Genomic DNA, 17686 nt, shown 5'->3' on the forward strand with positions numbered 1-17686 from the left:
GTTTGCTGAATGGATACAAAAACAGGACTCATATATATGCTGTCTACAAGAGACCCACTTCAGACCTAGCGACACATACAGACTGAAAGCGAGGGGATGGAAAAATATTCCATGCAAATGGAAATCAAAAGAAAACTAGGGTAGCAATACTCATATCAGATAAAATAGACTTTAAAATAAAGAATGTCACAAGAGACAAGGAAGGACACTACATAATGATCAAGGGATCAATCCAAGAAAAAGATATAACAATTATAAATATATATACACCCAACATAGGAGCACCTCAATACCTAAGGCAACTGCTAACAGCTACAAGAGAGGAAATCGACAGTAACACAATAATAGTGGGGGACTTTAACACCTCACTTACACCAATGGACAGATCATCCAAACAGAAAGTTAATAAGGAAACATACTTTAAATGACACAATAGACCAGACAGATTTGATATTTATAGGACATTCTATCCAAAAACAGCAGATTATACTTTCTTCTCAAGTGCGCACAGAACATTCTCCAGGATAAATCACATCTTGGGTCATAAATCAAGCCTCAGTAAATTTAAGAAAATTTAAATCATATCAAGCATCTTTTCTGACCACAACGCTATGAGATTAGAAATCAATTCCAGGGGGAAAAAACGTAAAAAACACAGACACATGGAGGCTAAACAATACGTTACTAAATAACCAAGAGATCACTGAAGAAATCAAAGAGGAAATCAAAAAATACCTAAAGACAAATGACAATGAAAACAGGGTGATCCAAAACCTATGGGATGGGACAAAAGCAGTTCTAAGAGGGAAGTTTATAGCTTTACAAGCCTACCTCAAGAATCAAGAGAAATCTCAAATAAACAATCTAACCTTACACCGAAAGGAACTAGAGAAAGAAGAAGAAACAAAGTCAGCAGAAGGACACTCTTTCACATAAATCACAGCAAGATCCTTTTTGATCCACCTCCTACAGTAAAGGAAATAAAAACAAAAATAAACAAATGGGACCTAATGAAACTTAAAAGCTTTTGCACAGCAAAGGAAACCATACACAAGCCGAAAAGACAGCCCTCAGAATGGGAGAAAGTATTTGCAAAAGAATCAATGGACAAAGGATTAATCTCCAAAATATATAAACAGCTCATGCAGCTCAATATTAAAAGAACAAACAACCCAATCCAAAAATGGGCAGAAGACCTAAACAGACATTTCTCCAAAGAAGACATACAGATGGCCAAGAGGCACATGAAAAGCTGCTCAACATCACAAATTATTAGAGAAATGCAAATCAGAACTACAATGAGGTATCACCTCACACCAGTCGGAATGGGCATCATCAGAAAATGTACAAACAACAAATGCTGGAGAGGGTGTGGAGAAAAGGGAACCCTCTTGCACTTTTGGTGGGAATGTAAATTGATACAGCCTCTCTGGAGAACAGTTCCTTAAAAAACTAAAACTAGAACTACCATACAACCCAGCAATCCCACTACTGGGCATATACCCAGAGTAAACCATAATTCAAAAAGACACATGCACCCCAATGCTCACTGCAGCACTATTTACAACAGCCAGGTCATGGAAGCAACCTAAATGCCCATCGACAGACGAATGGATAAAGAAGATATGGTACGTATACAGAATGGAATGCTACTCAGCCATAAAAAGGAACAAAATTGGGTCATTTGTAGGGATGTGGATGGATCTAGAGACTGTCGTACAGAGTGAAGTAAGTCAGAAAGAGAAAAACAAATATCGTATATTAACGCGTACATGTGGAACCTAGAAAAATGGTACAGATGAACCGGTTTGCAGGGCAGAAATAGAGACACAGATGTAGAGAACAAACATATGGACACCAAGGGGGGAAAGCGGTGGGGGGGAGGGGTGGTGGTGGTGGGATGAATTGGGAGACTGGGATTGACATGTATACACTGATGTGTATAAAATGGATGACTACTAAGAACCTGCTGTATAAAAAAATAAAATAAAATGCAACAATTAAAAAAAAAAGAAATTATCACAGATAGAAAATAAGTGATTCGGCTTCCTAGTAGACTAAACTAAGAATCTAATCTTTATTCTGAAAAATAATTTTTCCATTTAAAAAAGGTTTCTTTACTCAAGTCATCAAAATGCTTCCTCCTGCTTAAATTCCCAGTGATGAAAAACTCACGTAAAAGAGCATTCTCTGGGCTTTCAGCATCCGCACTTGACGTGCCCTTTGAAGTGCTTGCCCCAAACAAGACAAAAGCAAACAGGAGACCCAAGGCCTGGCATGGCCACTTCCGGGGAAACAGACGCTGGCGCAGCCAGGGGCTGGGCCACCCTGCACAGGCACCCCGCCTGGCTCCTATCAGAGAGAAATTCAGCCCACACCTGGTTCTGCAAGAGATGGAAGCCTTGGCTTCTGATACCACAGTTTCCCTATTCCACCTACACTCTGCCGAAAGTCTTTTTTTAAAAGCATATTCCAGGCCCTGGGTGTGACACCGAAGTTGGGCAAAGAACTTGGAATCCTTGCTGGGCAAGGCCCAGGATGTGCCCCCCCAGGAGGACTCCACCAGGACCCCAGCCTCGCCGTCTGCTCCCCACGGGACATCCCGCTGGCACCTCTGCCTCCCCTCCCCACAGACACGCGCTGCGGTTTCCTCTGGGGAGGGACGCGCGGCGGGACCCCCGGCGAGGACAGGAGTGGGGTGCAGCCTGGAGAGGGCTGGGAGTGAGCTCCCGGAGTGGAGACCAGGGACCGCAGACGGGGTGAAAGTCAGACCTTCCTGGGGGGAGGTTTCTGGGCGGGGCGGCCGGGCAGCGAGCCACAGGCCACACGCGCTCACCTGCGGGGCACCAGGGCTTGTCCCTGGCAGGAACCGTCAGGCAAGGTGGAAGACAGCCAGCTCAGCTCCTGTCCTCCCACCGCCCCACCAATGGGCCGGATCCCCAGAACCTGAGGAGCCTGACGAAAACCAGGAGCAGAGCGAGGGAGCGCCTGTCCCCACCGTCCTTCCTCCGAGAGAAAGGCTGCGGGGAAGAAAGGGTGGACCTGGGGAGCAAAGCACAGGAACACACTGGGGCACTGACCAGCGCCCAGCAGATACCTCGCAGCAGGAATCCGACAGCCCACGCAGGTGGAAGGCGCTGCCTTCCCACAGGCCTGCCAATCACGGGGCGGCGAGACTCGCCCCTCAAACTGCAGTTCAGAGGGCAGGCGACCGGCCAGAGTCACCGGGCTCCCCTCGGGAGAGCGGGGATGGGGTGGCCAGCGGAGCCACACAGGCAAGCAGAGAGGGACAGCCTGCAGTGACCGCCGGACACCGGCGGGGACTTGGTGGTGCCAGGACCACGCACCCCGGGTCCCAAATCCGAAGGCCTGAGCCCAGGGCTCACAGTAGAGACACAGCGGAGTCGGACCCGGAGGCAGCGAGGCCCCCGCTCCGCGGCTACCGTCGCCGCCGCGGCCATCTTCTCCGACGGACCGTGCGGCACAGAACATCCCCAGGTGAGCGGCGCAGGCGGTGGTGGACTCGGGAGCCCTGCGCTGGGGGAGCCCTCTCTCCACGAGAACCGGGCACTGCGGGGCCGCCGTGGACACTGCGTGTGGTGCCCTCGCAGGGCGGCCACCGTGCGTTGTGTCAGGCGCAAAAGGCAGACGTGCTCAGCAAGTTGGGTCCCGAGTGCTGCGTGTGACCCCCAACGCTTCTGCAAGGTGTGTGAGGCCTTCAGTCTCTACCGTCAAATATGTTTATGCTTCGGTGACGAGACAAAAATCCAGACACTTAAAAACAGTGCCAACTAGTCATGTCAAATATACCCCCAAAAGTGCTCTGATTTCTGCATTTATCAAATATCAAATATTATTTAAAAGGAAGTGTTTACTGTGTTTGAAAAAGAGTATGGACCATCCCTTTTGATTCCACTCTCCACTCAAACGTGTCAGAATTCGTGTGACTATTATTTACGCCCTCTTTCTTTTATTCAAGGGCCTGAAGCTCTTTGAAGGGGTGACGTAACCTGCAGACGTATTATCACCGTTATTTGTTCTCATTGGTACAATATAATGAGGAATGCATTCTAGCTGGGCTGGTGACTGTTTTTTAAATACGCTTCTTAGAAAACATAAATCATATGACTTTGTTTGTTTGTTTGGCCGTGCCACAAGGCTTGTAGGATCTCAGTTCACCGACCAAGGATCAAACCCGGGCCCTCTGCAGTGAAAGTACGGAATCCTAACCCCTGGGCCGCCAGGGAATTCCCGATATTGCTGTTTTAAATGGTTGCTTTTGCAAAAACCTCAGTAGTCAGTTCAGCTGAGACTTGGACTCAGCAAAGTCGCACTGTTTTCAATGATAACAATATTCCACCCTGTGTGGCCACCAAGCTGGAGAAACCTGGAGCTTCTAAAAACAAGTAGGGTTACAACTAGGACTGCCATTACCAAGGGCTCTCCCACCATCTCATAAAATCTTCTCAAAAACACAAAGAATTTGGCATTTTTATCACGGTATAAATTCAGAGTGGTTTAGGTGAAGTACTTTCATTTCTCGACTCCTGTTGTGCGTGCAAACTGTAAAGATTACCAGATGGAAAGATGAGGCAGGCCCTCAGTCAGTCACATGCCCCCCTGAAATGGTATCTTTTCTCCTGTAGTTTGTGTCCTGGACCCATATCCACTCAGTCCCCACCATGTGTTTGGAAACTACTGGAATCCTCTCTTGGTTCAACGTGGACCATGTCATGGAATCAGGGACCAGGATGCCCTGGGGAGACAGGTATGAGGCTGGGGAAGGCTCAGGCACAAGGCTGGGCCCCGGGCCCCTGGAACTGACCCTGGGACTTCCCTGTGTTTTGCTTAGGCAACACTTAGCTCAGATGGAAGTTTGGTGATGTGAACCTTGGCCTATTTTCAGGCAAAAGCAGAAAAGGAGATTCAAGAAGACCCGAAGTATTGTTTGGTAAAAGCGATGTGCCTTTGCAGGACAGAAGACGGCTTGAGATGGGAAGGCTGGGGGACGGCAACTTGCACCACTTCTTCTCCAGATTCCCATTCCCACCCACCACGGAGAAACTGTGCTTTCTTTCGCTGGTCTGCCTCGTCTGGTGCCGTTAAAATACCAGCTATTTCAGGGAACATACATATCACTGAATTGGCTTCAAGCCGTACCTCAGGTTAATTACTGCTCTGAGCTGGATTAAAGCCACAGCCCCAGATGGAAAAAGCATCAGCCTCCCAGGGCCAACTTTAGTGGCTGCTCCGTCCATTTATGAGTTGACTATATTTCACTGCTAGAGTCAGAACTGACTTGTACCATTAATGTCAAGCCCTCTTCCCTTTGGCAGCCAGGTCAGCCTTTCTTCTGAAAATTCCTTCCGCCAAACAAACTTCTAAACACATCCTTTGTACTGTACGTAGGACATTGCAAAATGGGCTTTTAGGACCACGAGGTGACACAGACTGCTCATGTCGCATGAGGGAAGCTTCATTCTCTTGCCTGCCAGCACACCTCAGGAAAGAATAATGAGTGACCAGAATGCCCCATCCCTTGCCTGTCTACCACTCTAAATGTCAAGCTTAGACGGAACCTACTCTTAAGTTTTTCTTATGAAAGTAATCCCTCCTTCGTGCCTTACTCTCAAGTATACCGTTTGGTGTAACAAGTCTCAAATGAGAGCTAGCTTCTTTGGTGTTGGTATTACTACATTTTAAAAATCTGATGGAAACCCAGAGGCATTCTGAACAGAGTTTATGGACACATGAATCTGTGATGCTGTGGTGGCACGTGCACTCCTGCCGTCTTGGGAAGGCTAAAGGTGTCCAGAAACAAGTCACCCACTTCCCAACACCAAAATTCTCCAGAACAGCTAGCCAAATAATTGAATCTGACACTCAGAACAAATCCCAACTTGGAAAATCAATGTCCCCCGCCCCAGACGTCCTTGTTCTTGTGGAATTAGAGGGACAAGTTCTAACGTCACACAGAATCCTTCTGCTGGGACCTGCATCCTACGGAGGTGTCCCTGCCCCATCCTGGGGTCATCTGCTGGAAAAGGTCAGAGGCCCAGGACCCAATCCCAGCACTGGGTGTCCTACAGCGTGCTTCTTAGCCACTCCAAGTCTCAGTGTTTCCATCTGTGAAATGGAGATAGAAACGCTTACCTATCAAAGCTATTCGGGGGCGTCCAGGTAGCCACATGTAGAGTGCTCCCGGGGTTGCCAGGGTTCAAGGGACAGAGGGAGGGCACGGGGCAGTGTTGGGGTTATGGAACTGGGCTACCTCCTGTCACTGGAATCTCTACATAGAACCATATACCAAAAGGAAAACACCATTTCACTATGTGATCATTTTTAATTAAATTAGAAAGAGAAATCACCCCAATCTGTTTTACAACTATTAGCTCATCCCCCCCAGCCCATCACACCCTCCAGCTGCCCTCACGGAAACCATTATTAGTCACACAGGCTGAGAGGGCGTGTGTTTGTGTTTTCTGAATCACAGTCAATACGACTGGAGAGAACAGATAAAACACAAAATAAGTAAACCAAATGCCCTCTTACCCACCTCCACACAGGAGAGTTAACGCCAAGCGATCATCACAAAACCCTCAACAGCTTCCTTATTTCTGCACATCACACACGGAGGGCGTTTTATAGGCCCTGATGTTTCACACGTCAGCACCTCTAGCCCGAAGTTCAGTTTCTTTGGCTAACATGGGAGTCACCTACTTACCACAACTAACAAAGGAAAATGTCACTTAACACGTGACCATGAGTGTTTCCAGGAGAACCACACCTCTTTTCACTTCCTGCCCTAGATACTTAAGTAGTGATCCTGGCCAAGTTGTTAGAGCACGAGTTAAAAGAAAAAATTTCCTTCTTCCTTCCACAAACTCTGTTTCCAGCCAGCAGAAAAGTGCATTGACTGTTTCCTGCTCCTCCAGTTCTCTGGCCTCCTATCAACCAAGATTTGAAAAATAAGTCCAGCTGGGTCTACATTTATGAAGGTCAATTTAGACTAATGTGAAAACAGCTGCCAGGTGCTTTTATGTGGCACAGAGAGTTATCTGCCATGAATTCAACTGTCTGCTTTCTCAGGAAACGGAACGTCTTGTCAGAAGAGGTAAGATCAGCTGAGCCTCACCTACCGGGATACATCTAGATAAAAAAAACCGTTCTGTCCACTTTCTTCTTAAGCTTTTTTTCACCTCTCCACACGTAAAGAATTCTTAAACTAGCAATATTTGCACCTAACCAGGCACATCTTAAATACCTACCACCCAAAACCAGAGGGTTCTTTTTAGTTTGGATCACATTGAGTTACAAACACCCTTTCATAAAATATGTTGCAATTCTAAGGTAATGCTCCAAGAGGTCGTGGTAATGGAAACCCTTCTTAATAAGACCATATGCGTAATGACAGCTCAGCTGACCCCACCTCTCCATACTTCACTCCACTTCCTCACCCCATATTCCTAACTTTCAAAAATCCTAAGAAAAGTGGATAAATAACTGCATTTTCAAGTTAGGTAATATTGCATGTAAAACACAGAACAAAATAAACTCAGAATGCATACATTATTATCATGTAAAAGAACCAATGACTGCCACAGAGTTCATCAAAACATATGCCCTGGGGTGATGAGCCCTGGATTCCATCCTGCCCGAGCTGCAGATTCACTGTGCCCCTACTGCCCTTCTTCACGGGAAGCCAGGAATCCAACAAGTCTGCACATCTCGTGGCGTACAGAAATTATCAGCGGAGACCAGCACCACCCCCGAGAGGAAAGTAGAAAGCAGACCACTACGAATTTAGCACACCCCCTGCACCTCCTTGGTGGGTACCGCTGACGGTGATCCTGGTAAGCAGGTGCAAAAAGAGATCAGCTTTTAAAAGAAGAGATGCAAGATGCTGAGACGCACAGCTAAGCTTAGCACAGAGAGGAAGCCATCTAAAAACCTCTGTATTTCCCTACACATTCCTCCCGAGTCTGACACGTTGAACTGCTGTCTCTGGACACAGGAGACAGCCGCACCACAGTTCCACCCAACACCTCTGCATCCGTGGGTGAGCCCACTGTCTGGTACCTCCCCTTCCCGGAAGCCTGGGGTTTTCCCTGTGCCCCAATCCTTCTGCATGGGGACATCAACCAGCACCTGAGGCTGCAGGAGCCGGACCAGGAGGAGGAAACAACAGGCAGAGAAAGGCTCACAGCCAGAGAGAAGGCAGCAGGGCTCTCTCGGGGGGAGGGGCAGGCTGCTCATCACCATACAGCCAACAAAATCAACAGCTCCGGACCCCAAGGAGCAAAGATGGATTTGTGCTTTTGTGGCAGGAAGGATGCTTTGATTCAAAAATAAATGTCGTGCCATCTAGGTGACAAAGCAAGCCGACTCCTGCTCCGGGAGTGGGCTCACTAGCGAATGAAAACTATGTGTGGGCAAATCGAGAGGCAAAAACAAAGGAGAAAAAAGAAACAGCCGCCCATCTTCAAAGCCAGGTGCACTGGGTAGGTCTGACTTTGGATTCTCCAAGAAAAATTTGCACGAAAGGTTGACTCTGTCCTTTGGCAAAGGAAATTCATTTTTCTTTAGCAAAAGAGGAAGATCTTTAACATGACTGCCCTTAAACGTGGAGGCTGCTGGAGCAGGTTCACAAACTGGCCTCCCTGTAACTGAAGAATGGCTTAAAGACAAAAGGCTCATGTTCGCATCCTCCTTATGGAAAAAGTACTGAGCACCTGAACAAAAGGACGTCGTAAAATCACAGGGAAAGGCAGAGGGAGGGAGAAGGAAAACCCAAAGATGGACTTATACGAAGAGAATCACTCAGCTGCCCAGGACAGCAATGCCCAACACAGCAATGGTGTTCTAGCTACAAACAAAGTTGAGTCATATCATTGAGAAGGGGTGCCTTATTCCTGCCCCATTCAACCCTGATAATAGTGTCACAAATAATGGGACACCTTGGGCCATAAGGGAGCCTTTTGCACCAGAAAGACATGGGCAGAATGGGTGGTGCAAGGTCAGGAAGCTTAAGTGATTAAGGTGGAAGGGTGCACTTGAAGAGAAAGGGAGAGGTGCAACACCCACTGTCAGTGGGAAGCTGCCATCAGCTGCCGTGGAAATAAGGCCTCGCCATGGCACGTGGCTCAGAGCAATGAAGTTAAACTCAGATGCGGTAGTTCTGTCAACCCAGGGTTTCAACAAGAGCTCCTTCACTGTCTAAATGTGAAGAGGCCCCTCGCTCAAGGCAAGGCATCCGGTGCAAAAAGAACTGGTCTTAGGTCTTGGTGACATTTGACCCCTTATTCTAACCTACAACTTCATGGTGCAAATGAGGAGCAAAAACGTGTTATCTCCTTGAACCACGTGTTGTGTAGGCCTTAACGTGAAGTTGAGTGTGAAGAGCTAAATTGAAAAATAGGTACGAGTGACATGGTTGGGGCCAGATCTAAGGTCTCTGGTGCATCTTTCCCTGTCCATCACTATTTGGAACACTGTAGTTGGCGCGACCACTAACAAACAAGTTCCAGATGGCTGAGAAAGAGAAACATAGTAGCATATGCCTTTCATGGGTGACCACGGTTCCCCGTGCACTTTCTGGAGACTGTGTATGTGAATCCTGAGGATAAGGCAGCAGCCCTCCGGGTGCGGACGGCGCATGGACATAAGGCTGGGTGAACAGAACCTTGGGAGCGTACATAGGTAGACACGGCTACATGCAAGCCCGGGTTGGGGCCCCAAATGGGAAGACCACACTTCCATCTGACTACCTGTATACTCTGCCGTGGCAGTGTCCAATCATCCCTGGATACAGCAGGTTAAACGGATCACCTGGAGTCCCTGAGACAGTTGTAACAATGCCTGGGCCCCTAATGTTGTCCCACATCAAGACTGCATCCAGGAGGCTCCCTTGGGCCACATCGTGAACAGAGGGGGAATAAGTCACCCCTTCTCAGTGATATGACTCGACTTTGCTTGTAGCCGGAACTCCACTGCTGTGTCGGGCAGTGCTGTCCTGGGCAGCTTAGCGATTCTCTTCTCTTCACATGTGTCCGGCCCTGGGTTTTCCTTGCTCCCTCCCTGAGCTACCACCCCCCTCCCCACTTCCTCCTTTATCTACGATTTCTGAAAAATGCTATGAACTGGCAATTACAATGGAAAGAGGATAGTCGAGGACCAGCCTCCCCCGCATCTCGTAGAAGCTACCTTCCCTGCAACACTGAGTGGCCAGTGTCAGCTGATCCTGGCTCTCCCTGACCGTGTGTGTATGTGGAGGGTGGCATCTGGCGAGCTGAGCAAACAGCTCTCACGTGAGGTGATATGCCAGTTCCGGCCCGACAAAGGAGGGAACACAGCCCAGCCAAAGCAGACCAGCCCGCAGCTCGGCCTTTGTTGCTGATCGGGGGCAAGGCCCTGGAGCTCAAGGCAGAGTGAGCCAGGCCCCGGAGCCTCGCCAAGCAGGGTTCACCTGGCAAGGCTCACCTGTGCATGGAGTGGCCCCCAGGGCCCGAGGTGACTCTGACAACAGGACCCCAGGATGTGGCCAACCAGACACACCCTTCCACCCCAGGACTCCACCCCAGCAGGCGAGGACCTCCTCCTGGATCCAGCTCTGCCTCCAACTGTGCCACGCTGCCCACCAGGCCAGGGAGTGAGTGTGAAGACCCGGAAAGCAGAGAGGGACTCAGGGCAAGTGGCCGCATTAGCGAGGAGTCTGGGGAGACCGCCTGTCCACCGCTCGCTGCAGTTTCCGTTTGTTTGGGACAGCGACGCCCAAGGAGACCAGAGGCAGGAGGAGGCGGTGGGCGGCGGAGAGAGGCCCCCTCCACCACCCTGGACCTGGATTTGCGCTCAGTCTTGTAGCACCATTTATTCCGGCCTTGAAGCCGCGGGCACGCCGGCGGCTGGAAGGCCTCCTGCACACAAAGATGAGCGCGGCGGGAGGGAGGGGCCCGACTGCTCCCGGGGCGGAGTGTCAAAGGCCACGCCTGTAGGAAGGCGATTCGGGGCGCTCCCCGTGGCGCTTCCCACCCTCGCCCTCCCACTCCCGTCACGGGAGGAAAATGTCCGTGCGACTGCGAGCGCCGGCAGGGGGGAGGAGGCCGCTAGGGGCGGGAAGGACCCCGCGGGGGACCGAGGCCGGGGGAGCGAAGGCCCCGCGCCCCCCCGGGCGCCCCGCCCGCCCCCCGGCTCGGCCCGCGGCGCACGCGGCACGACCACGCGGGGGTCGCCCACGCAGAGCGCGCTCTCACCGCCCCGCGCCCGCCGGGGGCCGCAAACCGAGGAGGAGTACGGGCGGACCCGCGACGCCCGCGCGGCCCTCACCTCCTCCCCCACCTGCCCCTCATCTCCCAGGCGCCCCCAACACCGCCTTCTAGCACCGAGAAACCCCCGCCCCCACTCGGGCCCCCCCCCGCCGCTCCCCTCAGTCACACGGGAGCCCCTCCCCAGCCTCGACCCAGACCCCGACCCCACTCACCGAGCAGCCCCGGTAGCGGGCGGGCGCGGGGCGCGGGGGCGGCGGGCGGGGCGCGCGGCAGCAGCAGCAGCAGCAGCAGGAGCGCGAGCAGCGGCCCCATGTCGGCGGCGCTCAGTCCATGGCGGCCGCCCCTCCCCGCGCTCCCGGCGCTGCCGCGGTTTCAGCACCGGACAGCGCCGCCGGCCCCGCCCCGACACGCCCGGCCCCGCCCATGCCCCGCCCCCGACACGCCGCGCGCCCGCCCGCCGGCCACGCCCACGCCCCCCCCCCCCCCCCCCCCCGCGGGGAGCGGTCCGCGAAACGTGCTCCGGCCTGCCTGGCCCCCAACCCCGCCGAATCTCTGCGGGCGCCCAGCCCCCCGTGCTCCGCCCTTGGCCTCCTGCTGCCCTGTGGCCGCCGAGCCTCCCAGGCCCGCCTGCGTCCCAGGGCTTCCTCGACCCCTCCGCCCGTGAGGGCGCCCAGCCCCCGCCCACCCCGTACCCCACGCCGGCCCAAGGCCTGAGTCGGAAGCGCACCTGCTGCGGGCAGTGCGGGCCTCCCCAGGAAGGGGCTGGAGCCGCGCAGGGCCTGCGGGTGTGGGGGTCCTCAGTCTGGGAAGGAGGGGCTGGGGGAGCCTAACCTGCGGGGTCAACGGGAACGGAGGCTGCGGCCCTGAGCTCCAGCCAGCGGGGCCAGGATTCCACAGTGGGGACCCTGCCCTGAGGTGGGGTCAGCGGGGGTCCTTCCCTGCTCCCTGTAGCCTGCCCTCCACGGGCCACCGTCCGAGGGTCCAGCAAGGGGCGCTGGGGCCCTTGCGTTCCTCCCCAGGAGACTTCCACTCCCTAAAGACCTGGGCACAGCGCGGGGTCCCTCAGCAGATGGGGGCTGTGTATGTTTGAGAGAGGAGGGGGGGTGTGCGTGTGCGGGGCTGAGCTGAGTGTCCCCCGCACCCTACCCTGGCTTATCCCCTCAGTCACCCCTCTCTGCTGACTGGTGTGGCTGACCCCAGGGTCAGCTGTGCCCACTCCCACCCGTCCCTGGCCCCTGCCGGGCCCTCATCCAGGCAGGCTTCCTGCGGCCTCCCCACCCCAGGCAAGGCTGGGCTGCCCAGACGCTGGGGCTGGGGGTGACAGCTCGGCCAGCCCACCTGCATGTGGAACTGAACACTGGGCCCGACTGTCCCACAGACCCCAGGCCCGTCCGCCTCCCGACCCTGCTCGGCACCCTCCGTGCCGCAGCACCCAAGAGAGCACTTCCCCCTCCTGTCTCCTGGCCTAGCAGGCGGGTGGGTGGGGAGTTTTATCTTCTCTTTGGCCCAACGGCCCAGGGGACCGCCCCCCAGAGAAAGCGCTGTCCACCCTGTGGGGCCACCGTCCCTCCCCAGGATGCAGCAGCCGCCACCATCCATCGTGGCCCCACGGCACCCCACAAAGGGTGGCCCACCGGATGGGGAAAAGCACTGGGGAGTGGGCTTTTCAGGGCACAGCTTGTTCATCGCGTTATTCTCCGCAGCCAGACCTGCGTTAGCACCATGCTGCTCTCCCCTCAAAGCATACGAGCCTCCCGGAGTGGACGCACCTGCTGAGATGCTTCATCCCCAGACTCGTCTGAGAAAGGATCCAAGAGGCTCATTCCTCAGCCACGCTGAGCACCCCGCCATCCGCAATGGAAGCCCATGGGGCTGACCCCAAATGGGCGCTCTGGGCATGAGACCCACCCCGGTGAAGGCCTGAGGCTGACAGGACGTCTGTCCCTCTGATGTCCAGAGAGCTGACTGGTGATACATTTGCGACAGAAACAACAGGAAAAGGCAGGGAATAAGACCAGGGTGGGCTAGAAGGTAGAGCTCATTCGTGACAGGCTGTTAAGCGATTCGGAAGCACGAGGGCGGGGCGTGAAACCGCCCAGCAACGTCTGTGTGATACCGAAGGGCCTAACTCCACCTCTTGTAGATGCAGGTCTCCGTCGTCAGGTGCCTGCCTGACAGGCGAATCCGAGGGCATTTACAGGTTGGCCTTGGTGAGGGACCCAGAGGAGCCAAGCCCCTCCCGAGCCCGCGCCCTGCAGGACTGCTGCCGCTTGGGGCTGTGCTGCTCCTTCCCGGGCATCCTTACACGGGCCCCAGGAAGAGCGCGGAGGGGTTCGTTCTTTCCTTGTTTGCCCGGCTGCTGCTGACGGTGGCTTCCGGAACCAGGTCCTGCGTCGCCGGTCCTGCGTCACCCCTGGGCCCCGGCTCCAGGACTCTGGCAGTCACAGCCCAGTTAGAGGGAAACACCCCAGAAAGGGAAAGTGGGGGACCAGAGGCAAAGAAAGCGCAGCAACAGGGCATGGGGAGAAGCACAAAACCCACGAGGAGGCGCAGGAGGCTGCCCTGCTCTGAGCAGAGCAGACCGTGCTGGCCTCTGCTTTGCCTGCCGCGCGGCCGAGTTCTGCTGACGGGACAGAGGACGCTCACGCGGGGAGAAGTGGAGCGTGAGGAAGGGAGGAAAGGAAATCTCGCGTGGGAAGCACAGGGCCGTTCCAGAGGCAGCCCAGATTTCTGATGGGCGGGGGGGCTGTGCACGGCCCTTTCTGGAGTGCCGGCCGGGTACGTGGGCACGGTGGGAATCCCCAGTGCTGGGCCCCGACAAGCAGATGTGCGTGTGTGCACACGGGAGCGTGTCTGCATGCGTGTGTGACTGCACGTGTGTGTGTGAGAACATGTCTGAGTGCTGTACAAGGCACGGAGACACATGGGTCTGTCCACTGTGTGCACAGCCTTCAAACACACGCTTATTGCTCCCTGAGCCCTTTGGCTGGGGGGTGGGCGTCTCCTGCGTGGACTGATGCTCTGTGCCTTTCTCCTTATGAAACCATTCCGTCCGTTCCTGTCACACTTGCTGATATTTACGACAGGCAGCCATAGCATGCCAGAGTCTGTATGTGATGCCGTCCTGTGGTTCACAGTGAGAACATAGTTGCAGTCACAGGTCAAGGAATGACTCTTTCAAGGAGATTTTTCAAGACCCTTGAGCCATGTGTCCCTTCAGGGGCCTCCTGTCCACCTGAGGAGGGAGCAGAGTGAAACTCCCAGCGAGGACACAGGTGGGGCTCAAACCCCAGCCCTGTGCGCACCAGCTCTGTCGGCCTTCATGCTCCTGAGTGGTGACAGATCAAACCGTTGGCAAACCGGATGGTTCTGACTGTCAGTGCTCTGGATTACCTCGGAGCTGACCAGAATATCTGTGACATCTCATTAGGACCAGGAAGTATTCAAAATGGGGGAGCTGGGTTCCCACTCTCTGTGCTGAAAAAAATGGCCCAGCCGCAGGTGAGTCACTGGGATGGTGGGCATGGGAGCCGGCGGGAGACGGGCTCAGACACGGATCCCAAGGTTTTTACTGCGTCAGCAGCACCGACTGTGTCCTCCCTCGTGTCGGTGGACGCCCAGTGTGCTAGGCTGGAATGCCCATTGGATTTCCACTTGATCAGGACATCTGATGGTCCCAGTTCCACCCAGGAGGGAAAGTGGGCTGCCAGACCCCAAGGAAAGGGGCCTCTAACGGGCCCTCGGCTGCTAGCCTGTGACGTTCACGGAGCCCCTTCTAGAGGGCGGGGAGCAAACGATCCCCATCCCACTGCTGCAGAGGCCAGGACCCCACGTGGCTGCCCTCACTCAGCACAGGGACATCGCCCACCACTCCCCACTCCCGAGTACACCGTGCCTCCCTTTTTCTCCCCGGGGTGACAGCTCTGTCCCACACCGAGTACCGCCTGACTCCAGGGCACAGCCCAGAGTGGGGAGGGAGGAGCTGCACCCCAAAGCTTGGAGGAATCAGGGTGAACATGCGATTGCAGGACACAGAGGATTCTGGAGACCCGGAGGATGGAAATCTCAAGGAGGGCCTCCCCGCTGGGAATGGCGACCCCCTCCCCACCCCACGAAGGGACCCCTGCCTGTTAGCCAGGAGACCCTGCTTTTATTCCGTGTGTAATGACAGCGAGGAGGGCTTTGTGAACGTGTGGGCAGGAAAGGGGTGGGGTGGACTAGACTGGAAGCCTGTCTTTGCCCTTTCCTCGTGCATCCGCACGCTGTCATCACACACGCGAGCATAAGGAATACAGCGTTCAGTTCTGCGTGCTTTAAACCTGCTCCCCTAGTGAAGCCCCAGCGCCCCGGTGCCCCGCCACTCCGCATCTGAGCACCCCGCTCTGTCCCCCGTGCACACGTGTAGGGACTTCTCTAGGGCGTATGCCTACAGCAGGAGTGTCTGAACTATTTTGACCCAATAAAAATGGAATTATATTTTTTCACAAATTGGATTATTTCACCCATCAAGTTTGACACAAGATAAAAGAAAACCCGACTATCCTAAAAACGTACATGCAAATTAAAAAGCCAATTAACCTCTTCCCACAAAGGGAACAAACACCAAGCTCCATTTTAGGGTGCTACAACAAATGCAAGGAACTACTTCTCATCTTGAACAAACTCTTCCAGGAATACCAAAAGACAGAACACTCCTCAGTTCATTTTATAAGGCTTGCCTATTCTTGAAACTAAAGCAAACAAGGAAAGGGCAAAAAAGAAAAAAAAAATTCACCAATACAAAGTACGGCTTAGTTAATTCGCAAAGATGTTTAGATAGTCTTATGTTCAAAACCAGCTGAGTAATCAACCCCCCACCTCCCAGTCCTCAGATATCCCTTGGTAAAACCTTGCGCTAAATGCTCATGACCACAGTGCACAGTCCATTTAGGTACCTTCTTGGAGAAACAGAGGCACTGAGACATTGGCACTTCTCTCCTTCCTGCTGGGGGGCTAAGAACACGCGTGCGTTTGAAGCAGCACCCCAGGCGGCAGGATGCTGACGGCCTCGACCTGGGCCGTGGCTGTCGGGATCTGAACGTGGAGACTCTGGCAACGGGGGTGGTGACGCAGGACGATGCAGCCAGGGAGCCGGGGGCCAGTCCTCCGTCAGCCGGGACAGCTCTCGGAAAGAAAAGGTGGTTCAGCTTCAGGCTGCATGGCTGGACCTGTGTCCTGGCACTCACAGCCACAGGCCCCCGCGCGTGGCCCCTTTCCCCGCACCCACCCAGCCGCTCCCTGCGCTTTACACCTCTGCCCCTGGTAGAAAGGCAGGCCCGCCCAGAACTCAGCCCTCGTTCCTGCAGGGGAAAACGTGTACTAATATTTTTAAATCAAGTAGACAAACAGGTGTTGTCATTGCTTTATTACTCATAGTTTGCAAGCAATATTATATATAAAAGTCATTTTTAAAACAACTGGGTTTGCTAGAAAGGTGTCTTTTTTTTTTTTTTTCTTTGCTCTGTGGGTTTCTGCACCATTCATACCTGGAGCCTGTTACATTAAATGTATCATTTATGCAGGCGCTGGGCAAAAATGTAAGAACCTTTGAGTTTTCTACTCATACCCACCCCAAAATAAATCCTACCCCTTCTCTACTATATGGGTTACTGACATTAAAAACACTAGGAGGGCTTCCCTGGTGGCGCAGTGGTTGGGAGTCCGCCTGCCGATGCAGGGGACACGGGTTCGTGCCCCGGTCCGGGAGGATCCCACATGCCGCAGAGCGGCTGGGCCCGTGAGCCATGGCCGCTGAGCCTGTGCGTCCGGAGCCTGTGCTCCACAGCGGGAGAGGCCACGACAGTGAGAGGCCCGCGTACCGCAAAAAAAAAAAAAACAAAAAACACTAGGAAAATACACATCCATCTCGCTTTCTGTAAGTCCTTTTTCTCTATTTTTAATGACCAAGATGTTGGCTTGGTTATGAATTCAAAAGTGCTCCCAAAGTTCTTGATGATGATTCATAGAGAAACCTGAAACACAGAGAAAGAATTAGCTACAGAAAAATGTGACTGAAGTATGCAAATTTACATTTTCACAGGATAAATCTAAATAAAAATGGTTTGGAACAGAATACACTTAAAGAGAAAACTGAAGTAATCGCTGTTTCTCAAAGGTAAATGGAGTAGTAAGAATCGCCATCAGCAGAAACCTTAGCACGACACACGGCACACGGACAGAGCCATCCATGACCGGAGGCGTCCTCTGTCCCCAAGGAACACGAACAGAAGACCCTCTCGGTGAAAGGTGCTCACCTGGCCGTGCTTCCTCTTTCACTCACAAGGGCTCTCCTCTAGGAGACACACGGCAGGCTCACGGGTATGGCCGGGCGCCCCCTTTTCCCACGCCCACAATCGCTAGCTCGTCTCCCTCCTTCGCGAGAT

At 53.6% G+C, this 17686-nt stretch overlaps 2 protein-coding genes across 10 annotated transcripts in view; both read right to left on the reverse strand.

Moving 5' to 3' along the window:
- The window catches only part of PTPRN2 (protein tyrosine phosphatase receptor type N2), a 689600-nt gene extending 677965 nt beyond the window's left edge, over window positions 1-11635 (reverse strand). Inside the window, exon 1 of the mRNA XM_033863563.2 lies at window positions 11477-11635. Within this exon, the coding sequence (XP_033719454.2) occupies window positions 11477-11576 (100 nt within the window). The 5' untranslated portion in view covers window positions 11577-11635. The remainder of the gene's footprint in view (window positions 1-11476) is intronic.
- A 5018-nt stretch (window positions 11636-16653) lies between these two features.
- The window catches only part of NCAPG2 (non-SMC condensin II complex subunit G2), a 62025-nt gene continuing 60992 nt past the window's right edge, over window positions 16654-17686 (reverse strand). For all 9 annotated transcript variants that reach the window (XM_033863571.2, XM_033863570.2, XM_033863569.2 and 6 more), the window contains one exon: window positions 16654-17275. In XM_033863571.2, the coding sequence (XP_033719462.1) occupies window positions 17224-17275 (52 nt within the window). In that variant the 3' untranslated portion in view covers window positions 16654-17223. The remainder of the gene's footprint in view (window positions 17276-17686) is intronic.

Source organism: Tursiops truncatus, chromosome 9 (genome assembly GCF_011762595.2).
Source record: "Tursiops truncatus isolate mTurTru1 chromosome 9, mTurTru1.mat.Y, whole genome shotgun sequence".
Lineage (NCBI taxonomy): Eukaryota > Metazoa > Chordata > Mammalia > Artiodactyla > Delphinidae > Tursiops > Tursiops truncatus.